This window comes from Leuciscus leuciscus (assembly GCF_965113295.1).
Source record: "Leuciscus leuciscus genome assembly, chromosome: 1".
NCBI classification, from domain to species: domain Eukaryota; kingdom Metazoa; phylum Chordata; class Actinopteri; order Cypriniformes; family Leuciscidae; genus Leuciscus; species Leuciscus leuciscus.
Genome location: NC_138725.1, coordinates 72,563,755 through 72,589,883, shown reverse-complemented (window position 1 = coordinate 72,589,883; position 26,129 = coordinate 72,563,755). Strand labels below are relative to the sequence as shown.

The 26,129-nt window shown below is 37.2% G+C and overlaps 1 protein-coding gene and 1 long non-coding RNA gene across 5 annotated transcripts in view; both read right to left on the bottom strand.

The window, feature by feature from the left end:
* Window positions 1–26,129, bottom strand: part of LOC309512741 — a 334,001-nt gene that overhangs the window by 170,684 nt on the left and 137,188 nt on the right. The window lies entirely within an intron of this gene.
* LOC309512162 (uncharacterized protein) lies at window positions 193–4,177 on the bottom strand. Of its 4 annotated transcripts, XM_082187608.1 has the most exons (6): window positions 3,863–4,177; window positions 3,466–3,522; window positions 2,942–3,022; window positions 2,685–2,783; window positions 2,418–2,573; window positions 193–1,331 (listed from the first exon to the last, which is right to left on the bottom strand). In XM_082187608.1, the coding sequence occupies exons 1-6, from the start codon at window positions 3,863–3,865 to the stop codon at window positions 1,296–1,298; spliced, it is 432 nt and encodes a 143-aa protein (XP_082043734.1). In that variant the 5' UTR covers window positions 3,866–4,177; the 3' UTR covers window positions 193–1,295. The 4 variants fall into 4 exon arrangements, 3 of the variants coding, with proteins under 3 accessions (XP_082043734.1, XP_082043735.1, XP_082043733.1); XM_082187609.1 differs by lacking the exon at window positions 3,466–3,522; XM_082187607.1 differs by lacking the exon at window positions 3,863–4,177 and having other exon boundaries at window positions 3,466–3,619.

The window sequence follows — 26,129 nt, the reverse complement described above, 5'->3', positions numbered from 1 at the left end:
GTTAAGAATAAACAACATATTCAAAGGAATACAATTATATCACAATTGCATGAAGTTTAAAGATAAAAATGTATTTGAAAAATGCATAGAAAGTGTATTCATGTGGGATTTTTTTCATGTTTGTACAAGTTTTCAGCATTGATGACCTGACATGCATTCTCATTGCTTAATTTTTTAAAAATTTTACTTGGCTAAAACATATATTAAGATTTCATGTGTTTTAAAGTTATTTCACAAGGGGGTATATTTATGTGAAAAATCTTAGTCTCAGTTCACACAAAAAAAGTTGCTCACCTGTTAATACCTGTTAATACTTTCCATTGTTGGTAGACAAATGAAGATCTTTTTAATAAAATCGGTGAGCTTTCTGTCCCTCCTTTGACAGCCTAAGCAACTAGCACTTTCAAGGTCCAGAAAAGACATCCTTAAAGTAATCCAAGTGACTCCAGTGGTTTAACCTAGGTTTTATGAAGCATTGTCAGTGTTTCATTCCATTTTATTTATTAAATCGTTTTCTCCATCAAATGTTTACAAGAACATAGCAGCACATGATTCTTGTGTCGACGCGAAAGCTGACACTGCTGCATGTAAACAAATATATAAACCACTGACGTCACTTGGATTACTTTAAGGATGTCTTTTCTGGAACTTGAAAGTATTAGTTGAATAGGATGTCAAAGGAGGGACAGAAAGATCAAAGATTTCATTTAAAAAAATATCTTAATTTATGTTTCAAAGATAAACAAAGTTCTTTTAGGTTTGGAGCAACATGAGATCTAACATTTAACAAAATAATTTTAATTTAGGTTAAACTAACACTTTAAGATTTTTCACATTAATAATACCTCTTTAACTGTGAAATAACTTTAAACCACATGAAATCTTAATATATGTTTTAGCCAAGTAAAATTAAACAAAGTTAAACAATGAAAATGATGTCAGGCCCTTGATGCAGAGAACTTGTAAAAACATGGGTAAACAAAAAAATACAGATGAAAACACAGGCTCTTTGTAGAAATACATACCTTACCTCAACAACATCTTTAATTCAACAATGTATTTTTAAGAGAGTGCACTCTTGCACTGCAGGTATCAGCTCCAATGTTCATGAATCACCTCGAAAGTGTATCTGAGGTGTTTTCTGGGGTAGTTTATGTTGAGAGCATAAAGCAATGTCATTTGTATGTCACCAAATCCTCGCAGAACAACTGCTTCCTCGATTACAAGGGCCACATCACTAGAGTTGCATGGAATTGGGTCTATCACATCTTCCACCACTGCGATGATTCCTAGAGTCATGCCCCGATCATATCTTCTTCGGAATCTGTGTGCTGTATTAAAAAATGACAAACTTCAAAATGTGCTTTCACACATACAACACTGAAGCTCAACCACTTAAACACAACATGAGTACACCAAGTCTTATTTAGTGTTCCGAAGAAGATTAAAGGTCTTACAGGCTTGGAACAATATGAGGGCGAGTAATTGATGAGAGAACTTTCATTTTTGAATGAACTATCCTGTAAAAAACCTTTAAACTGAGAGACTTAGGTCAAATACTATACACTGTGAATAAACGGAGGCATTTTGCATCTGTACACTAAATGAAGCATTATAAAATGTTACAATCAAGCTACAATATTTTAAGGCCTAAAGAAATTGATTTCACAGGGGACTTTTTTCTTCCAAAATGTAATTTTGATTATCAAAGATAAAACTTAAAGGTGGTATCAGCGATTTCAGGCCCAAACATAAATGATCACATTCATCTAATATTTCCTAACGATCCGCTAGCTGCCCGCCCCATAAGCATGCTGTCAAAAAAACGCGTCTCTCTAGGTAGCCTAGGCTCTGAGATCTGCACACAAAAACAGTTGGTATCAACATCACTCAAAACCAAAATAAATAGTGTTCCAACCAATCATCGACAGGGGCGGGTGTTGTGAGGTTTTCGCGTGCAGCCGTCATAGGCAGCCGTGCACGAGCGCAAAACCTCACAACACCCGCCCCTGTCGATGATTGGTTGGAACACTATTTATTTTGGTTTTGAGTGATGTTGATACCAACTGTTTTTGTGTGCAGATCTCAGAGCCTAGGCTACCTAGAGAGACGCGTTTTTTTGACAGCATGCTTATGGGGCGGGCAGCTAGCGGATCGTTAGGAAATATTAGATGAATGTGATCATTTATGTTTGGGCCTGAAATCGCTGATACCACCTTTAATATGTCATTATAAAATGATTGACTAGAAGGTGACTAATTTTAATTTATTTTAAATACGCATTAACAAATGACATATTACTTTTTTCTTCAATATTTTGCAGCACTAATAAAAAATATGCACGACAACAGAAATGGCAAGAAAGGAAGTGCCCATAATGTTTATGAAAAAAGTACAGTAGAAATATATGTACTTACATTTTTATCTAGGCTGTCCATTATGGTCCTCATTTCAGCAATGTCAGCAAAGTGCTTGAACGGTAGACACAACAGTTTTGGTAGATGCCAGTCAAGACCCTCATAAAAGGACTTGCTCAGGTCCAGTGAAATTAGCATGTTGAATTCTGCACTGATCTAAACTAATATTAAATGACACAAACATAACAGCAGAATGTTAAACAACACTGCAAAATAATATATCTACATATTCATCTAAACACCATTTTCAGCAGTGTAGGACTTTACCTGTCTCTCACAAAAAAAGAACCGGCCACCTCTTTTTCCATAGCAGATACTGGAGGATCCTTTTTTAACTCTCCTGTCTGCCTGTAATGCCACAGGTCTCTGAGAAAGCATAAAGATCACAGTTCAACGTAAAAGCTGCAGCACAGAGCCGGACAGATTGTGTGTGGTCCCTGGACAAATGTATTTTTTAGAGCAAACTCAGTTCTAAATGAACACACACAGTCTTTATAGATGCAGGGAAGCAGACAGTTACTTACATGATGGCAGTGCTTCAGCTTGTAGTGCCTTCTGACAATGCGTTCATTGGTTGTCTTGAATAAACAGAACTTGCTGCTCCACTTTATTGGTCAAGGGCAAAAGAAAAGAACAATTAAGTCAACTAACATTTAATAAACCGAGTACACATACACAATCAAGATCAAGACTAGATCAATAATAGTTTATCACCAAATTTGTGGATATATATTTATTGACATTACTATTAAGACCTTATTAGGACAGTATTAGCTGCTAAGCATTTCACTAGTTCTGGGGAAAACACTGCGATGGTTAAGCGGTTGCTATAGTTACATAATCTCCCACAATAAACTAAACATAACTGACCACAGTCTTTTAAGTTCGACATTTAATAAGTAAAACTAGACAGTTGTACAACAACTTTTCAGTTATGGAGCGTCCATCTCGAACACCGGAGGATTCTGATAATCCTGCCGCACCACTCACACAGTTTTACATTAAATTAACGTTACATTATTTGTCAGCTCGTTGTTGTCGTACTCACGCGTCGACGCTGCTTTGCCTGAATGGTGATTAGACTTGCTGATTTTGGCGCAAATAACTTGAACATGAGAGTGAACAAACATGGTAGAAATGCGTTATTTTTCACGACATGCTTTTCCCGCTCTCTAGGCTATTTTATCATTCATCCATATATCAGTCTCTCTCACATAATTAATATATATATATATATATATATATATATATATATATATATATATATATATATATATATATATTAGCCTATGTAACGTTAAACTGGTAAAACTGGTAAAACTGGTAAAACTGGATTAGCAACAGTCCAATGTGATCTAGAAACGTTGATATTGAACAATACATGGATGATTACTTCATATGTCATTTTACAAGTTATTACATCATATTAACGAATATTTGCTTACCATATTTGATGATAGTGGAAGAATTAAATCATCTGCCGATAAACTCTCCAGCAATGGCCGATGAAGGAGTCAAGGCGAGAGACCTGTTTGTTTCGCGCTTCACGTGATCTCATCTCGCGATAAAAAATGAGAACTAACCTTACTGGTTCAGCATATGTTTTTAAGTTGAGGCGGCAAATACTCTAGTTATGTCAACTTGCAGACTAGTTGAGACAGTGAAAACTTAACATGTTAAGTTGAATTAACAAATTCAGAAACCACAAGTTGTATAAACTTACAAAATTACATTGAAACAACTAAAATGCGGAATCATTTTTTACAGTGTACGGAGCACCTAAAGGGACATGGTTAGGCTTACTGCAGTAGTAGGTTACATTACAGTACATCAAACTTCACATGTGAATATAGTAAGGCGAGATGACTGACGGACGATGACGAAGGATTTGGTGTGCAACAGATCCATTGACAAATATCTTATGTTGTAAAATTAGTACTGCCACTCCCTATACACAAAGTACGCGTGATCGCTAAAGTGAAAGTAAAAAGCAAGCATGCAAGCGATTTCAATACCCTACATATTGATAGTGGCTCACTGATTCTCGCAAATTATATAAAATACAATTACCCAACTGTATAATTGCGAGAGAACGCAAAAGCATTGAAATATTTGCTTTGCTCCCATCTCATATTTTTTTCCATCCTCATGTCCCTTTAGGGGCACCGCAGAATGCGGCATTTCCTTTCCGAACACGGTATTTCAGGCATGACCCTATAGGTATCACAGTCAGAAATTAAATCACTAGCTGTTGTCGATGATGGAGGGTTATTAATAGATATGTAAGGCAAATAACATCCGGGTCACGGCACCACTGTAACTATTTTAGCTTGGACCGTTCCCCACAGGGCTCAAAGTTCGAACCAGCGATAGTTATTATAGGAGTTGGGCATGCTAACAAGTACGCAAAATAGTAGAGCCTTTGGAGGCCAGTGAAGTATGGAATAGAGTTGGGTTTGATTTAGTGTTGATTTGGATTTCATTTTAGAATTTCCATTTCTGAGGCAAAATATTAATTTGTTACCATTTATTCGCCCTCATGTTGTTCTATGTTTCGGCGTATGCTGTGTTTGTAGCCATTGGCGAATGATCTGAGGTTTAGATGGCTCAGTTCATGCTGAGATGGCATTGTTCTGCTGATGTCCGTCTCCTGAGAGAGCCATGCCTGTCCATGTAATTGCAGAGGTGTTCAATCCCACTCCTAAAGGACCACCCCCTGAGTTGAGAGTTTAGCTCCAACCCTAATTAATCACACCTGAACCAGCTAATCACGATCACTAGAAACTTCCAGGCAGGTGTGTTGGATCTAAACTCAAATAGTGGCTCTCCAGAAGTAGGATCGGACTACCCCATGTATAGTAATGTATAACAAATGCACAGCTCATGTTTTTGGACTTGAATTATTCTCAGCTGAATCCGTTAAAAAGTGATTATTATCTGAGCTGTGAAAGCTATTACTTGAACATATTGTAAGACTGGAAAAACTGGAAGAGAGAAACTATCTGGCAAAACAAAGGAAATTAACATTTAAACTCTCTCTTGTGAAGTTAGCATCATCCTAATTTACATTTATAATTTCCCTCTTCCCCCATTCCTTCTCTCTCTCATGCTGAGATCACCAAAATTCACCCAACAATCTATATGGTTTAATGTGAATAATTATCATACAGTATTATACATGTTTGGTCTCATTTCAAATGTCTGAGTGTGACTGGTACAAACGTCTTATTCCCAAAGAAGTAAACCAAAAGACAAAAAAGTTAATAAGAGTTTAGAGATAACTTGCACACAGAGGAGGGTGTGTCTTCCAGGCAAATGGCATCCTGCCCAAAAGGTGTTAACTCAATACAAATTCCCATTGTTAGCAAATGTTTCCATGTGAAAGAAGTTTCTGTCTATATAAAGAAATGCAACGAGAGACTCAGGGCAATTCAGTACCTCAGATCAGCCCATAATGTTCCTTCAGCCCATAATGTTCCTTCAGCATTATGTATTTTCTAAATGTCGTGTTTAGCTTACATCTTTTACTCTTTTTCTCTGAGCATTCAATGTTATTAAAGTGATTATCTTTGAACTGATTATGAAATTGGCATGATAAATTTACCTGACATAATCAATTGTTACATTTGATTTTATTCTGAATTACTAGATCCCAGTTTAGATGGAGCGTGAGGCACATCTGGTGGGATTCTAGATTCCTGACTAACTGCTTGATTTTAGTAGTTGTTAAAGTTGTTATGCAGTCGCAAATAGGGGGCTGGATAAAAAATACTATTAAGGTAATAGCAAGCGTTGAAGCAGCATTATCTTAATGTACTAGCTATAACCTCTGGTTATTGTTTGGGCTTTAACTAAGTTGTTATATGGGTGACTGTAGGGGCCTACATGGGTACTTTTTAACAATACCAAGCGTGAATGCGGCATTGCTGAATTGCTTTAGCTATAACCTCTGGTTATCTACAGTATAACCTCTGGTTATCCATCAGACTGGCGAGTTTGTGATCGTGAGATCCGCGCAAAAGAACGGCCGGCGTGAGACTCTCTGAGCGACATAGATTCCTAATGAACGAGTAAAATGTATAGTAAAAGAGTTAAATAGAATAATCAAATGTATTGCTAAACTATTATACAATTGACCAATAACCAATTGGGCAATCTAACCTAAATTCAAGGTCGTGATAAAATGGAGTCAGATAAAAGCTTAAATGGAATTAAATTACTTTGCCAAGCGGAAAGACAGTAACGCGCCGAGACCTTCAACCGCATTGATCTCGCAACACAGGCGAGCAGCGTCTTTTCAGCAAAGAATTGGGATTTTAAAATCAACTAGAGGTTTGATCAACTTCTCTTCCTTCCGCCGTTGTGGTAAGTCAATTCTTTTTGCCTTTGTAGAAGTGTTGAGGGAAAAACAGACACATAAACACATAAAACGGGGTGGAATACCCAGTCACGACGGACACCAAAAAGTCTGATAAAGCTTGAGAATTAGACACAACCACATGTAAGGGACATGATAGCAGCAGTGCAGATAAGGAATCAAAATCCTTGTTAAGTATTTTAAAGATCTCCTTGTTTGCCTTCGCAACATGAGATGAAATCTAAATTAGAATAACATCTTCTAAATTATTTTCAGGGACTCGATGAAGAGCTGTAAATTAGAGCCTAAAGTTTTAAAATCAGCAAAATGCTTTCTCCATTGTTTAATTGGCTTTGTTGCAACAAACTAGCAACACTTGATGAGAATGAGCAAACAACAGAATAAAAATTCTAAGTTTGTAAACAATTGAAAACATATGGATTGATAAATTAAAAGGCAGGTCGATGCATCTGTTTATGAAAAGCAAAGTTGGGAAAAACAGGATGATATGATGCAACAGGTTATAAAGATAAGGAAACTGTTTGTTTGGCCAGAATTATACCTCAGCTCTTGAGACTTCTGCTACAAAGCAGAATTGCTCTTGATTACAAATAATTAAGAGGTGGGAAGCTTAAAATATAGAAACGATACACAGAACGATAGTGATGTTGTAACTATATTTTTTATCAAGACAATGCATGATTATTGTTTCTGAGAGTGGCTCATAGCAGAGCACATTGGGGTAAACCCACTTTCACATGGGAGAACACACCTTTTCTTCCATTCCATGAGAGCTGTTTAGCCTCACAACAGGATCAGAAACTCTGAACTTTGAAAAAAAATTCTCCAAATTGCAATGACCCGTTGAAGTGCTCTGGCTAATGTTTGAAACTGTATATAATTTAATGTTTATCTAAAATTATTTTCATTGGTAATCGACAACATGCCACAGAAAGAGCTTAAGTTGCTTTTAAACCAGACAAAGAGAGATTTAAAACTCAGCGGCTAGACAGCACACGCTCAGATGTTGCCATTGATTCATGTTCTTTCCCCTTCATATGCTAATTTGTCCTGTTGAACTGAGTGTACGTCTGATGTAGCTGTCATTACAGAGATAAAAGTGTTGTCGAGGGATTCGTTTACGTAGCGCAGCTGTGTGTGTGATCAGCGGCTGGGGTCAGGCATCGGACAGGCTGATGGGTGATACAAGGGGAACTGACCTGTGAGATCACACAAAGGACTAGACTGAAAAGCATCCCCTCATTTGGTCTACTCTGCTCTGACTGGTCAGATGACCCAGTCTGTTGTGATTGGTTTACTCTGCTCTGATTGGTCAGACAGCCCAATTTGTTGTGATTTGTCTACTCTGCTCTGATTGGTCAGATGGCGCAGTCTGTTGTGATTGGTCAACCACGTACGGTGCATGTCGGAAGGCTGGGCTAATTTGCATATTCATAGAACTGCGTATATTAAATGAGGCAAGGGTGTAGAGTTACATTCAAACTTTTTAAAGGAATACTTTTTTTTTCAAGGAAAGAAAACGTTTAAATATGTCATTTTGGTGATCAAAGAGGAGTTTTAAGGGATACAATTATTGACTACAGGGGGACTTTAATATTTTAGCAAAACTGTTGTATTGCTAATTAATATTTAAATCATGTGAACCAAAGCAAAAGTCATGTAGTTTAACCTCATGCAGAAACATGCACAACATAATATAAAATAGGAAATTTATCATAAATTGACCATTTTATGGCAAAGTTAGTTATTTTTATTGTTTTTTTGTTGATCACATTTCTAAGAATGTGACAGGTTCATTTTTACAACCACGATAACAAGAACTAAACAGGACACAGGCGGATATGGTCAATGAGTAACCATAGAAACAAACTAGAAACAAGAACTCAGGAAACAGGAACTAAGATACAGGGAAACAACTAACAAACTAAACGTCCTTGGCAAAGTAAAACAGAAACATATCAGGCTACAAGTTACAATATCTTTGTTCAGGAGTGTCCAATCCTGCTCCTGGAGGGCCACTGTCTTTCTGGGAGCTCTCAAATCTTTGTCAAGACAAACATGTTCCTGGATCAACAGATTTAGTTGAACCTGGAACAACATTCCTGTCTGAAAATGTTGTCTTAACCCTATCCCTACCCCTAACTCTACCCATAAGTTATCCCTAAAATCAGAGGAAAGAGGTGAATATCACTGATTTACAGTAGAAGCATATAATCCTGGCTGTAAGCCTAAACTTGACATAAACTGTAAACTTGTCCCTCAAATATGATTGGTTGAATGGAATGTTGTTCTAGGATCAACAAAGATGTTGATCCAGGAACATGTTGTACCTACTTGGTGAAATCACATTCACCCATTAAGGTACTATGGTGCTGTTCTCTCTGCAGCTGCTTTGAAACAATACGTACCACAGCTCTATAATTCAACTGGAATGAAATGAGAGTGGATCAGCACATAAGCAGCACAGGAAGTGGTAGAGACACCGAGAGGTCAGGACAGTGGGCATGTTTTCATGAGTGCTTTTTGTCTGAGTGGGCAGATGAGGGGTGTGAAAGGCCAAACACAAGAGAATCCCCTCTTACCACCTCAATATGTGCATGTGTGTAATCACATCCAATTACAGGTGTTGTACTACTACTGTATGTGTGAATGCAGACTCCTGAGCACATAAAGACGGCTGTAAATCATGACTCACAATCAATTTTTTTTAAACGCCAAAAATATACTGCAGGTGCTCTCTCTCTCTCTCTCTCTCTCTCTCTCTCTCTCTCTCTCTCTCTCTCTCTCTCTCTCTCTCTCTCTCTCTCTCTCTCTCTCTCTCTCTCTCTCTCTCTCTCTCTCTCTCTCCCTCTCCCTCTCTCTCCCTCTCTCTCTCTCTCTCTCTCTCTCTCTATCCCTCTGCACATTCTTGGCTGCATTTCATATCTCATCCAAAACAAGAGGGGAAAAAAAAACACTGCATTGTCTACAAGCTTTTGATTCATGGAGAATTAAAGGCAGGAGCCATAACTCCATATCATCCCATAATACACACATCTAGACCCGTTCCACTCTATGTGTTTTTAAGTGGTCACGCCATACATTATTTCATTTTCCTCCCTGTCAACTTATATATTGGTTGCAAGGGTCCGAAATTTAGATTTATGGCATTTTTTTCACCCTCCTTGACCCTGAGAATTAACCAAGGAGGTCTACAATACCTAAAGAAAGCTATCTGTTATCATTCCCATTCATCTCAGTGGCAGTTGCTCACTTGGCACAATATCGTTTGCATTGCACCATCCTTCAATAACAGCAGCTCTGCATTTACATCTGCTTCTCATAGAACAAAGAACTTTAATTTGACAATATGATGCTTTCAATTAATTAATGGCAGTGTAATAAGGAGCAAATTATTTAGTTTCTTTGAATAGATGTTTAAACCCATGGCAATTTTTTTTTTTAAAGACCACATTTACATAGCCAATGGGTCCTATTGTTTAGCCTCGCAATGCCATTGGATAGTAAATGTGTATATAGGTCTTGCCATAAGGCCATGAACTCATACAACCTGCAAACTTTCCTGGAAGCGCATCTCCTTGTTTCCTTGGACTGGATATCTCAACATTGAAGTAAAACCCAGAAATACACACACACACACATATATATATATATATATATATATATATATATATATATATATATATATATATATATATATATATATATATATATATATTGTGATTATTATAATGTCTAGTTCATGTAAATACTTGGTTATTGTGGAATGCATGCATCAAATTAGATTTTTGGCTTGTTTTGTCTTTGTAGTAATTTTACAACGTTGGGAGATAATGATAGTCAAAATAGCATGAGCTCCTTGCACATTACATGGAGACATTGCACTTCTCATATGTTCACATATAGGATAAATATTTACAGAAATATAATGTATTTGATGATTCACAATTTCTAAATGTGTTATTTGTTATCATTTTCAGTTAAGACCAGATTTGAATCATTCTAAATGATTCTGTTTGCAGTATTTTAAGTCCTTTCAGTACCAGTATTTGAAATTGTTCCTGTATGTTAGCAGTAAAATATAGTTAACTGTTTGAATCTGGGCGTAGTTTGTTTGCCCAAATATCTGCTTGTTGCAAGGCATACACTGTTGGTGGAATGCTTTGGAATATGGTTATTCAAGAACAGGTGTGAATGTTCAGACATATAGGGGGTTGCACGGTCCATTGTTCAGGGATAGGTGTTAATGTTCTGGAATGTGGGGATATAAGAGGTCTGGGGGTTTGTTTATTCCGTTTAGAATTGTGTGACTTCAGTGGAATGCATCACATAAACGGGATTAATTCACATTTAAATTATTTATACTTGAACATACTCTTAACTCTTACAACTATTATTTTCATTACAAAAAAAAATGGTGGGGGATGAAAATGTCGATGAAGTGGAGAAAGAGAATCAGACATTCACTGATTGTCCAGCTGCTGATGATGAGGACATCGAGTCAAGCCAACCAGCTAAACTGACTATGCCCCGGGACCGGTATCACTGGCTGAAAAATAATTTAATCAGTCCTAATACTGATTTCTCTGGTCCGGACGTCCCCAGTGGTGCTGTTTACTTTTCAGAAATTCTGGCCCTGACAGAAAACACTAATCAGTACAGCTATCAAAAGACTGGAACAACTATAAACACTAACACCAAGGACATTGAACAGATGATTGGCATGTACCTGAAGATAGGCCTAGTGCAAATGTCTGGAGTCCGTATGTACTGGGATTCAGACACGCGGTATACCCCCGTTTCTGATGTGATGTCACGCCACAGGTTCCAATCTCTGTTGACAACATTACATTTTGTCAACAACCTGACAATGCCAGAGAGCAAGAAGAAAGACAAACTGTGGAAACTCAGACTATGGCTTGATTCATTCAGAGAGAAATGCCTGCAGGTGGTACGCGAAGAGCACAACTCTGTGGATGAGATGATGATTCAGATGACGAAGGTGAAATTCAGTGATATCAAGCAGAATATGCGAGGCAAACCTCACCCATGGGGCTTCAAATTGTGGGTAAGAACTTGAATTTCTGGCATGCTCTGTGACTTTGATGTGTACTAAGGCAGTGTTGATGGAAAAAGAGCCAAATCTTAACTTAGAATGTCAGGTGATGTTGCGATGAAGCTTGCCTCCACACTTCCTGAAGGTCTGAACTACAAGGTCTACGCCGACAACTACTTCACCTGTGTCCCAGTAGTAGTTCAGCTCCTTGATCTTGGAATTCATTATGTGGAAACAGTCAGGCAAGTGCTCTTACCCAACTGTAACCTTGAAGATGAGAAGATCTTGAAGTCAAAGGGGAGAGGAAGCTTTGACATCAGAGTGGAGGCAAACCACCACGTCTGTGTGCTGTCAAATGGTATGACAACAGGGCAGTCTTGTGTCATCCTTTGCTGGCACAGAGCCTGTGCAAAAGATTCAACTCTGAAACAAAGCCACCAAATCCTACATTGAAGTTGAGAGACCTTACATTGTGGGTGCATACAGCAAATACATAGCCAAATATAAGTTCCCCATGATAATGCGCCGCTGGTACATTTACATCTTCTGGCACACCATTATCCTTGCTGTGATCAACTCCTCTACAAACGGGACTGCAAAGCTCTCAATATTCCCAAGAAAAATATGCTGAACAGGAGGCTGTTTCAGGGGCAACTAGCATCCTCTCTCATCCTGGTAAGAATCAATTTCTGCTCTTTACCACATTTAATATTTTATTAATTATACCGTTTTTAATGTATGTTTGACATCGCAATTGATTATTTTCTAATCTAATTCAGACAAACACAGCCGTTACCACACCAGGGAGAGGGCGACCACCTTCAGCCAGTAGGAGCGCTTTGAGGTCCATAACAGTGACACCTCAGAAACATGTGACTGCTCAGAAAAGACCTTAGGTAATGGGGGTCCACCAATGAGGTCCCAGCAGAGAGGTCATGTGAACCACCAACGGATGTGCGTAGGGACATGGTCGCACATTTCCCAGTGAAGACAGTAAGAGGACACTGCAGACACTGCAAAAAAGGATGTTCGAATACGCTCTGCAGGAAGTGCAATCTCCGTCTCTGCTTTTCAGAGGAAAGGAACTGCTTTTGGGACTACCATTGCAAGTGAACACTGGATACTGTTTCTTTGACAGTTTTCAATCTGTTTTGTATTTAATATTTATATTTTATGTTTATTTTTAATAAATTCTAATTCATAAAAAATATAAATGTTGGGTGATTATTATTATTATTCATGATATTTACTGTTATGGTACCATGTAATGCAATCCACACTCCAAATGAGCCCTTAGTTATTCTGTGTATTTGTTCTGTCAGTGTGAGTGCAAATGCTGAAATTCTGCTCCTAAATAGGCCCAATGTTGCAATATTACAACATTTCCTTAAAAACTTACTAAAACATAAGTAAAAAAAAAAAAAAAAAAATTTCTTTCTTTTTTTTTTTTTCTTCTATATTTGGGCCTTACAGGGTTAACTCTTTCCCAGCCAGCGTTTTTTTTTTTTTTTTACCTTTCTTTTTTCCTATTTGCATTTCATGTCAAAATTTCATATTCACAAAATGATGTCAAAAGACAAAATAGACATAGATTCAGTCTATTCAAACATGGATTGAGTAGATCGATTCCATCAACTCCCTCAAAGCTAGCACAGTCGTATATCTCTTCATGGGTTTCTACATTTCTCTCAGTAACGTTAGGCAGTTTTGATTTCTATGCTGTTGTAGATTTGATGATCCTGTTTAACTTCTATCCGCTCCTTCTGGTTTATGCATATCTTCTTCTTCACTTGTTTTTGGATCCGGAGATGCTTTACTATTTGTATCTGTAACAGCGCCCGCTACCATATAACAGAGAAAAAAAAATATATATATTGCTGGAATATCTTGTCAATGGCAGGGAAAGAGTTAAAAAGATGTTTATTGTTTAATTTGTCCCTGCATTGCACACTTGTCTGTATTCACATACACAGTGTTATGTGAACACACAAAGTCCATGTTGTTGTGGCCACATTTGGTTATGCTTCTTAAGAGGTGTGTGTTGATGAACCCGCTGCTCCTGCACAGAGTGTTGAGTCTCTCCACCATTACCTCACGTCCTGCCACCCGTCGAGCTCTTGGATTGGCTGCAGCTCACAGCGGCCGGGCTCTCTGACCACACCCAGCAGTAGATGCGTGAGGAACACAGAATATCAGAGAGAGGGATGACCCTGACCTACCTCCTCATGGGCGATGAGGGAATGATGTTATTTATTTACTTGTACAGGGTAAGAGTGGGTTGATCAGTGTAATAATGTGCCCTGGACTCTAAGGGTACGTTTACACTACAACGATATGCTTGAAACTGAGAAGTTTATCCTTTTAGTTTTCCATGTAGAGAGAGCGACACCATTGTCAAAACGATCCCCATTCACACGGATCCACGAAAACGACTAAAAACGCTGTTGTCGTGTAAATGAACGGCCAAAACGCATAAAAAGTTTAACGTTTTTAGTTGAAAACGGTGTCGTGTAAACAGCCTCTAAAAATGACCAGAAAGAGATATTTAGAGAATGTACACATGCTAAAGTAAGTTATATGACACAATGGCAAATAAGCTTATGAACTGTGTTGTTTTAGCATTATTGAGCTACTTTAGATTTTAATGCTCAAATTGCTACTTTTAATTATAGTTTTTATGTTTTAATGTCCATATTGTTTCAGTTTTAGGGGGTGTTTACGCGACACAGTTTTCCACTAAAAACTGAAAACTTTTTATCCGTTTTGGCCATTTATTTATGACAACAGCGTTTTCGGGGCCTGAAAACACACATTTTTGAAAACGGGTTTCAAAGTGCAAGTTTTTGAAAACAATACAGTTATCATCGCTGTATAAACTACAAAAAAACGTGAATTTGTGAAAACGGTGACGTCATGTGTATTACGTGTTCAGTCTATAGGCACGTAGTGTTTCTTTACAAAGTGACATCGCCAACTACTGGCCTGGCATGAATAATACAGCGATTTTAGTCGTTTTCACAGATATGTGTGAACGGGATTGTTTTTATGTTGTTGTCTGTACACAAAGCTTTTTTTCTAAACAAGAATGAAAAACATTTCCGTTTTTTTATACATCTTTGTCATGTAAAAGTTCCCTGGTTATAGTTATTTTAATACATTAAGTTAAAATAAATGAAAATGAGAAATGTTTCCTTGGTAACTCGCTGAAATAAAATTGTTTGGTATTTTTATTGTTTTATGTTTAGTTCAATTTAATAACCCTGAACTGGAGTCTAATTTCTAGGCATTTTGCAAAGCATATGGTGCAGAGCATAAATGTAAATTTACTTTAGAAGTAATGACTTGACATTACTTGTTTAATCCTCAATAATATTATAAAAATAAATAAACAAACACATACATTTGTACTAATCAATTGTGTAGCCCAACAGCACCAGCTGTAATGCTTACAAATTTAAATATACATCATTGCCTTGCCAAGATTATTTCCTAAGATGAACAATTATATAAAAAATGCGATTATTAATTTCAATGAACAGAATTTACATTCAAATTTGGTGTGGTGCAACTAGATGCCATCCAAAACAAACTGAAAACTGTTTCTGAATTACTTTGATTTGATTTGATTAGACAAAAAAATTGTGAAATACACTCGTTTGTCAAGGATAACACAATCAAGTTAAAAACTTGTTTTCATTGCGGTCCTTGCAATAACTTCACACCTAGCTACAGGAACATTGGTATTGTATAGTATTATAAATACAAAAATTGCAATAAATTTACACATTTACCAACTTTTTACTTTCATACTAAAACTAGCCATATTTAAAAAAACTTTTATTATCCAGAATTTACACATTCCAGTCTTGAGCCCTGAGTATTCAAAAAAACCTGCAACCATACATAGATTTAAAATGACAAAATACATAAGATTTTGCCTAGAATAATAATAATGTTTCTCACTTACCCTAGAGAAATACGTATTAAAATATGTTGGAGCTCTTTTATTGATTATCTTGTGTGGCACTTTTAGTTTAAGGTTTGCTACTCTGCTTATATGTACCTATAATAAAGATAAACATCAACATGAGTAAAACAACTAAAACCTAAAACTAACCGTTTGTAACTTATCCAACCACACACAAGACAAATCAGATATCCTTTACAAGACTTTACTGCCGTTTTATCAGCAAATCAAGTGAGCTTCACACTGGCCCTCTGGAACAACAAAACTGTAATTCAATTGTCGAACAAGTTATATGCAGAAAAGAGAACAATGCAACAACACTAGGATGCACAGGAGTTTCACATGACTGGTTGAGTGCCTCAGCAGGCGATCACTTGCAGTCCACATGCAGGATTTTACACTTTCACAATGGAGTTGATTAATTGTACAGCCCTACCAAGATGCCACAGCACCATTAAAGAACCTTTATATAAAAGTGTGCAGTTTTTCAACCAGCCTTGATAAATGTTGAGACTCCAGATAAGGTCTCAGGGGCTCACAATCGCATGGGTTTCTCCAGCAACTCTATCTCACGACCAATCCTTACGAATTCGTACGAGTGGGCAAAAGGTGGTTGATTCATACGGATTTGTCTAAACCCCAGTGATGGGTTGGTTTATGGGCGGGGGCAGGGTCAGGTCATTCATACGAATTCATACCAATTGGGCAATTCGTAAAATATTTACGATTTAGCAAAAATCATACGAATTAGTACGAGTGAGGTCGTATGAATTTGTACAAATCAGCCACCTCGTAAAATTCGTGTGATTAAAATTGGTTTCTCCTGTAACAGTTGTAAGGCATTCTCACAGATGCTATTCTAAGCTTGCTTCATTTCATCCCTGTTTGCTACTAACAACAAGATTTAAGCAGCTTTAGTCGGTCAGGCCAGGCCAAGGTGACTAAACCGTAGTAAAACACAGCACAGCCTAACTTATCCACCCAAACCAACAACCTCCTGCCAGTTTATAGCGCACGAGTTAGGAGCACAGATTTAGACTGCTATTTTCAGATACGCACGATATACGTATATATATAGTGTGGGATTTCTCCTTGACAAACATGACCTGTGAGTGGCTCATGAGGATGAGCTAAAGTATAAACACACACATGCGTGTATGAATGCCAAGGCCACCCATGATTTCGAAGGAACCAGCCTTCTGTTGCCGTATTTCGTCAAGCTGTTCAGGGTGCAAAGAAAGATGGCCCAGTGCCTTCAGTTTCAACACTCAAGATCCTCCCTCAAGCGACATTCCATTACTTTTATTCTCAAGTAAATGAAGAGAGAAAGAAAGCTAATCAATCACATAAATGAATGACTAACTATAAACAATTACGTACCTAGGAGAAGAATGAGGTTTAGGAATAAGGGTTGACACGGTCTAATCAACTTCTAGATTTATTTGAAGATTTGGAACAGGGAAAAAATGGATTCCATGTGTCACTATTAAAAGTGACCCAGCAACAATGTTTTTCTGTATTTTTGGATAATGACATGTAAAATGTATTTTAAAGACGAAAATCCCCAACATATGTGGTGTTTTTAATGTGCTTTAAGATAATAATTTTGTGCAAATTCATAAGTCGACACCATTGCTGAGTATTTTCTCCTTAAAACTGCAGTGAAACAAAGACAGTCTCAAAAACGCAGTTGGAAATCGCTGGTGTTTCTGACGTCACAAACCTTGTAACCAATCAGATCAACGTGTGATCGTCAACGAGTGGATCTCTGAGCTGGTGCGAGTGAGTGGAGGCGGGGCTCATTTGCATATTCATAGAGCCACATATACTAAATGAGGCAAGGGTGTAGAGTTACACTCAAGCTATTTTAAGGCATGATTATTTTATTTATTTATTTTTTTCAAGGAAAAAAAACAATTAAATATGTCAATTTTGGTGAAGATGAGTTTTAAGGGATACAATTATTGACTACAGGGGGACTTTAAAACTATCCAATCCATACCTACATTTTAAAAGAGCAAAAACTTAATGGTAGATGGTTGCTAAGATATTTTTATCTTCTCATTTTTCTGCTTTTTAAAATAATGTTCCAAATTCAGGCTCTATGCACAACATCGGTGAGGATGTCTCCAAATCTGTGTTAGAAATCAAAACTGCATAACGTTACTGAATGAAATGTCGACCCATGAAGGACTGTGCAAGATTTGGAGATGTTGATGGACTCAAGTTACTCTGTTTTGATCTGAATCTGATCCGGTTGTAGTCTTTGACAAAAACGCAATTTTCTCAGCTTATTGTTCGATACGTTTATTTTTTATTTTGTATACTGTTCCATCAATGATGATTAACTGCAGGAACAAATGAGTAACACAATAATAAAATTCTAGGAACTGCTATTAACTAACAGGAATCTCTGATTAATGAATTATTAAAGGAATAGTTCACTTTAAAATGAAAATTCTGTCATCATATACTCACCCTCATGTTGTTTTAAACCTGTATGAATTTCTTTCTTCTGCTGAACAGAAAGGAAAATATTTAGAAGAATATCAGTAACCAGACAGTTTCTGGGTCCCATTGACTTCCATAGTATATTTTTTTCCTACCTCCCAGAGGACTACTAGGAACTACTATAGAGGTTACATGAATAATGCACAATGTATCATTCATTCTAAAGTGAAGATCATGATAACCCACGGGTGTTCAAGTTTTAATGTTTTTGTAAGGTTTTGGATAGTAATGACTCAAGTGTTACTACATCTGTCTAAAGGAATTATTTGGACCAGATCTTCTAAAGTGAAGATCATGGTAACCCACTTAGTAACGACTCAAATGTTACCAAATCCATCGGAAGGAATTACAATCCAAAACCTTTCAAAAACCTCAAAGCTTACAATGACTTCTTATGAGTTATTAATGAGATATTATGCTTTTTACTTTAGAATACTGATCCAAATAATTAGTAATTCCTTTAGGAGGATGTAGTAACATTTGAGTCATTAGTAGGTTACCATGATCTTCACTTTAGAATGATACATTATTCACATTATGAACATATCTAAAAGTTACCCTAGGGACATTTTCCTCGCTGCATTCTCACCGCCAGTGGGAACTCTGAAGCAGTGGCGGTTCTAGACCACAGTAACTGGGGGGGCCAGGCAGGGGCCACTTGTGCTTTTAGGGGGCACACCTTTAACATTCATCTTAACCTATTTTCAGTATTATTTCAAGTCATTTTTCACCATGTCATGCATGACTAGAAAAAGCTAATAAATTATATTAGCTAAGCTAATAAAACAATTTCAATTCAAATGAATGTTTCATTATGTTTAATTGTAGTGTGATATAATGATCAATAATAACACATTTTTTAGCATCTAAGCACATCTAGGCACTTTTTTACACCTGGGGTGGGCGATATGGCAATAATATCATATCACGATTTTTTTTTTTTTTTTCAGGAAAATCACGATTTTATCACGATTCTTTTTTCATGTTGGTTTTACTATTTTGCATGTGACTGAGCATTACAGCCAAACTAATGTCCCTATTTTAAAAGCAAAGCCTTATAGGTAACAAAATATAGGTAACAAAATATAAAATAAAAAAGAATGGCAGACATTTAGGCCAAAGTGGCGAAAATACAAATCTTTGTCACTATTTTCTTTGTTATAAAAATTAAGAACAGAGATACATATTACACATACACAACTTAATATACAAATGAAATAAACAGTGCTTTATTTTTTCAGCTATAGGTGTATTTAACAGTAGAATTGAAGAAAGTAATTAAATGAACACATGAAAATAAAACACAACAGACTTAAAGTTCTCAGGCAAGAGCAGTGAATGATTTCCTCTGTGTGTTTTGTTGTTTTATTAACATTAAAGGGATAGTTCTCCCCCAAAAAAGTCATAATTTACTCTCTTAAGTTGTTTTAAACCTGAATAAGTTTCTTTCTTCTGTTGAAAATAAACGTTATTTGAAAGAATGTGAGTAACCACAACAGTTGATGTACCCCTGTGACTTCCATAGTATAATTTTTTCCTACTACGTATGGAAGTCAATGGGGACCAGCAACTGTTTGGTTTTGGGTGAACTATCTCTTTAAGGACAAGCGGCAGCATGTTTATTATTAGGGCTACTGTCTCTTTAAGAACTGCACGCGACGCATCTAATATACACGCATATGACAAGCAGATTTTAATAAATTTTCTCTGTTTGCTTTCACTTTAGACATAACCAACTTTGTTTATGTAAACATTGTCTGTATTTGACAGTATTAGCGCAATATAAGACTCAAAAGATAACTTAGTCCAGTAACAGGCTTTTAGTGTATGTGCGCGTCGAGTGTACGCGCTCAGTAAAGCGCATATTTGAACAGCGCATCAGCAGCGAATGACATGTTTAACCGGCAAGGCTTTAAAGCACATGCAAATAATGAACTTTTGTGAACTGCAGTGTCACGTTCCTCTGCGTTAACATTTGATGTGAATATACGTCGTGCTGCAGTGTAGCCTATAGATGAAGGCGCCGCAACTGATAAAATGCGCAGTTGTTTGGTGTGATTTTACGATTCCAAATTTAGGGGGGCCAGAGGGGGGGGCAAGCTTGGTGACACGGGGGCACTGCCCCCCCCGGGCCCCCCCCTAGAACCGCCACTGCTCTGAAGTGACGTAAACCGCGCTTGTTGTTGTGACGTTTATTTTAATGGCGCTGATCACACAGCGCTCACATTCTCCATCTTCATACGATCTGTTTAACAGTCCTGTCTAATACGTTATTAGATTGAGCTGTTATACAAAGAAAGTAGACAGTATATGGCAAAGTATTGGCGTTTGCCATGTGTTTGATGCCCAATGTTGCTAGCTGAGCAAAAATAGCCCACATAATCATATGTAATAATCATAATCGCTTGGTCACTTCAAAGTAAGGATTTTCTCCTTAGTGTAAAGGTTGAGAGGCCCATCTGTCACTGTTTTCCATGTTCGTAGAGTTAATTTGGAGTAAGTATATAGGCTATAATATGTGTTTACACAGCTTTTTCTTTTTTTTAAAGAGTCGTGCCAGTGTTTCGCATATGTTCGGCCAATCAACGTATGGCAACTTTTTTTTAGTAAACGCTGGTGGGGAAGGAGTTAACTGTGGTAAAATCACTGTAAGGCAAAGCCTGTCATGGCTTCATAACTTTCCTTTAAAGCTACACTGTGTGATATTTTCCCCCATCTAGCGGTGAAATTGTATATGTCTACCCAGTGAATATTAGTTTCTGTTCCTTTCAATTCCGAGGGCGTTTTAACTCCTACGGTGGCCGTATTATTCCAAGATTAACATGGCTTCCAGTTCGACTTCGTCCATGAGTGTTCCTTCAAGTGATGAGGTTACTTTAGAAAACTATTACAAAGTGCATTTAGTTATTTAGTCAGTTAACAGGTTATTACCTCTATGGTCATTCTGGCGTTATGCACAACCATGCTATGGTTAGACAAGCAACTATAAAACCTTGAATTTACACAAATAGGCTGAATTACCTGTCGAGAAGAAAGCAGGCAACTTCGGCGTCCGTTTTAAAATCTTTGCTCCTCATGAGCTCTTTCCATCTGGGAAAAGTTACTCCAATATTGACTTTGGTCTTGCTGATTTGCCAGTCGCGTTGACGTTTTAATTCTCTCTTTCGCTTCCTTGGCGACTCTGCTACATGTCCTCGAAGATAGGCGTGATCCTCCATCTTCAGCAATCTTTCAAATCTGCCGGCAGTCGCGAGTAATCTCCCCCTCGCATTCGTCAAGGTGTCACTGAGTGTAAAACGCGAAAGGCGAAGCTTGAATTTCCAGGTATGTCCCTCTTTGGCTAATGTATTTTCAAGATGGAGGCGCAACACGGCTGCCGCCATTCGAGCGACTCGCTCGTATGTATTATAAATGGCAGATTTTACGCTTAAGAGAATACTTTATTAGTTGGTGGAAGTAATTACACATGAATGAGCACATATACTTTTGATAGAACAAAGTGTTTTTTGCTAAGAATCAACTTAAAAAGTTACACAGTGTAGCTTTAAACACTCATGGAAATTAAAATAATTCCTCCATATTTCCCTAAAAAATAGAGCAAACTAATTAAAGTTTCGTATTCTAGTACACGGCTGTACTCATTGGTGACATTTAACAAAAAAAAAAAAAGTTATTTAACCAGCAAAAATGCGATGCTGTTACGTAAGTGAACACGTTTATGTGTCCGCCTGTGTGTTCATATGCAGTTCCTCATCCGATGTGGATATAAGAGGTTGTTAGTGTAGACGGGTCACGTGTCTTACGGCCCCTGTTAATTACTCCAGAGTTAATCGGTTTGAGAGAGCGGAACAGCTTTATCTGCAGCGTCTCTCTGCCTGTGCCCTGTACTCAAAGGTTATATATGTACTTAAAGCCCTTGAGCTCGCAGATAAATGCCAAACAGGCCAAATTTTGAAAGATCCACAGAGTAGGTTAAAACCTGGTTGGTCAAAACACAGTCTGGTGATCTCTGGGAAGCAGCAGAAAAGAGTAATTCCCTTTAATCACACAAGATTGCTCAAGCATGTTGCGGGAATGAAAGTCATGCACATGAAAATACATGGGAATAACGTTTTAATACTTTATTTGTACAAGAAAGGAGTATTATTTGAAAAACTGAGTTGCAGTTTTAGATCTTTAGATCAAAAAATGTTTAAAAGAGTACTTGTTATGGGACAAATTGATATACTTTAAAAGAATATACTTAAGTGTGAACTGAATGTAATGTTTGGACACTTAACTACAAGGTAAGTGCAAGTGAATTAAAATGTATTAGTTTAAATATTAAATTCAATTAACTGAACTTTAGTAGGACTGAAGTACATCTTTACATGTAATTTCATCATTACTTCTATTGTCTTTAAAATATGGTTACTGCTAAATAAACTGACCAACAACTAAAAATATACTTTAATGTCATTTCTATTGCAACTTGCATACCATGTATTTAAATATATTTGTAATTACATATTTGTGATTAATATATAAAAATATATCAACTTTAAATATAATATTGAAAACACACAATAGTTACATGTTTTTTAGTCTGTCAATCAACACATAAAAATAAGTGCATGCTTTTTTAGACTGCAAGTGCACATTCAACTCTTTTGGCTTGAGCCAGTAATCAAATAACACAAACAGCCCAGATGTGCTTAAATGTGCAATGTCATCTGTGAAACAGCCATTTTGTCTGCAGGTTGAAGATACGGTTGATCAGTTTCCAATTTCATTTTATTTTTTATTTTTTTGATAGATCCATCTGGATGTTCACAGACACACTTACCTGATTAGAAAAGCGGTGCCAATCTGTAATGCTGAGTAACACTCTTTAACGCTGTGTGTATGTTTATACAAGCCATCTAAGTGTGTGTAATCATCTCCAGCCAGGGCCTCTGCGGCTGTCATGTTTCTGGTACAGACCATCTGCTGCATGAAGCTGCCGTGATGCCAGCAGAGACATGAGAGAACAATCTGCCAAACACACACACACACCGTAGTGCCACCCAACTGCTGCTCACTCAAACTACAATCCTAGACCAGGTGTGTCAAGCTCAGTTCACTGTCCTGCAGAGTTCAGCAACACCCCTAATTAAACACACCTGATCCAGCTAATCAAGGTCTTCGGGATTACTAGAAACTTCCAGGCAGGTGTTCTGGAGCTCCGCTCTGCAGGACAGTGGCCTTCCAGGAGCGGAGCTTGACACGTGACCTACACCCCAGCTCTACTCCGACCCCTAAAACACCCTTGGCATCCCTTGTGAAAAAAAAAAAAAGTGTGCTTAATTTTATTTAACATGCATTTGTTGTGCACTTCAAATCTTGAAAGTATATATTTAAAAAAAAAAAAAAGTGGGTAACACTTTATTTTGATAGTCCACTTTAGACATAACTATCTGTGCAACTACATGTCAACTAACTGTCATTAGAGTATTAGTAGACTTATATGTATGCTTAATATCTGCTAAAACTTTATTTTGATGATCCCCAACAGATTTTCTACTGACTATAACTTGGCAACTACAAGTCAACTTATTCTACTAACCCGAACCCGAACCATAATCTAACACTCTACTGAGAGTCTACACCAGTCTACTAATCAGTGGCGGTTCTAGACCACAGTAACTGGGGGGGCCAGGCAGGGGCCACTTGTGCTTTTAGGGGGCACACCTTTAACATTCATCTTAACCTATTTTCAGTATTATTTCAAGTCATTTTTCACCATGTCATGCATGACTGCAATCTCTAGAAAAAGCTAATAAATTATATTAGCTAAGCTAATAAAACAATTTCAATTCAAATGAATGTTTCATTATGTTTAATTGTAGTGTGATATAATGATCAATAATAACAAATTTTTAGCATCTAAGCACATCTAGGCACTTTTTTACACCTGGGGTGGGCGATATGGCAATAATATCATATCACAATTTTTTTTTTTTTCAGGAAAATCACGATTTTATCACGATTCTTATTTCATGTTGGTTTTACTATTTTGCATGTGATTGAGCATTACAGCCAAACGAATGTCCCTATTTTAAAAGCAAAGCCTTATAGGTAACAAAATATAGGTAACAAAATATAAAATAAAAAAGAATGGCAGACATTTAGGCCAAAGTGGCGAAAATAAAAATCTTTGTCACTATTTTCTTTGTTATAAAAATTAAGAACAGAGATACATATTACACATAGCCTACACAACTTAATATACAAATGAAATAAACAGTGCTTTATTTTTTCAGCTATAGGTGTATTTAACAGTAGAATTGAAGAAAGTAATTAAATGAACACATATGAAAATAAAACACAACAGACTTAAAGTTCTGTCAAGAGCAGTGAATGATTTCCTCTGTGTGTTTTGTTGTTTTATTAACATTAAAGGGATAGTTCTCCCCCCAAAAAGTCATAATTTACTCTCTTAAGTTGTTTTAAACCTGAATAAGTTTCTTTCTTCTGTTGAAAATAAACGTTATTTGAAAGAATGTGAGTAACCAAACAGTTGATGTACCCCTGTGACTTCCATAGTATAATTTTTTCCTACTATGTATGGAAGTCAATGGGGACCAGCAACTGTTTGGTTTTGGGTGAACTATCTCTTTAAGGACAAGCGGCAGCATGTTTATTATTAGGGCTACTGTCTCTTTAAGAACTGCACGCGACGTGTCTAATATACACGCATATGACAAGCAGATTTTAATTAATTTTCTCTGTTTACTTTCACTTTAGACATAACCAACTTTGTTTATGTAAACATTGTCTGTATTTGACAGTATTAGCGCAATATAAGACTCAAAAGATAACTTAGTCCAGTAACAGGCTTTTAGTGCATGTGCGCATCGAGTACGCGCTCAGTATAGCATATATTTGAACAGCATCAGCAGCGAATGACATGTTTAACCGGCAAGGCTTTAAAGCACATGCAAATAAGGAACTTTTGTGAACTGCAGTGTCCCGTTCCTCTGCGTTAACATTTGATGTGAATATACGTCGTGCTGCAGTGTAGACTATAGATGAAGGCGCTGCAACTGATAAAATGCGCAGTTGTTTGGTGTGATTTTACGATTCCAAATTTAGGGGGGCCAGAGGGGGGGGCAAGCTTGGTGACACGGGGGCACTGCCCCCCCCCCCCCCCCCCCCCCCCCCAGGCCCCCCCCCTAGAACCGCCACTGCTACTAATACTCTAATGAGAGTTAGTTGATATGTAGTAACAAAGATACTTATTTAGAAGAATGTCTAAAGTGGATTATCAAAATAAAGTGGAACCAAAAAGTATACTTGCAGATAATATAATATTAAAGGCACAGTATGTAAGTTTCGCCACTAGATGTCACTTATTCAAAACAAAGGCATTGCTTGATGACGCCGTGAATGAGTGTGGAATCATGGGAGTGTCGTCTTCACCCCCACAGCCGATGGAAACCAATCCGACGGTACTCGGGCAGAATTCATGTTCATGAATGGGCGAATGTGTTAAAGTTTTATTAATGTTACTGTGGTGTGAAGCAGGACGGGAGCGAGAGCCACAGGACATTTTACATAGTTGCTTTTGTTATGCTTATATGCCGCAGTCGCCCGCTGACGCTCCTTTCTTTTTTTTTTGTTTATGTTTATTTTATGATTAGTGTTAAGTTTAATATCCATCACCTCCCTACCTGAACTTGAACTTTGTTACAGTTAAGTTTCATCACTTAAATTCACATTATTTTATTTAATTCTAATAAAACAGCTGCAAGTGCTGAATTACTACTCATACTTTATTTT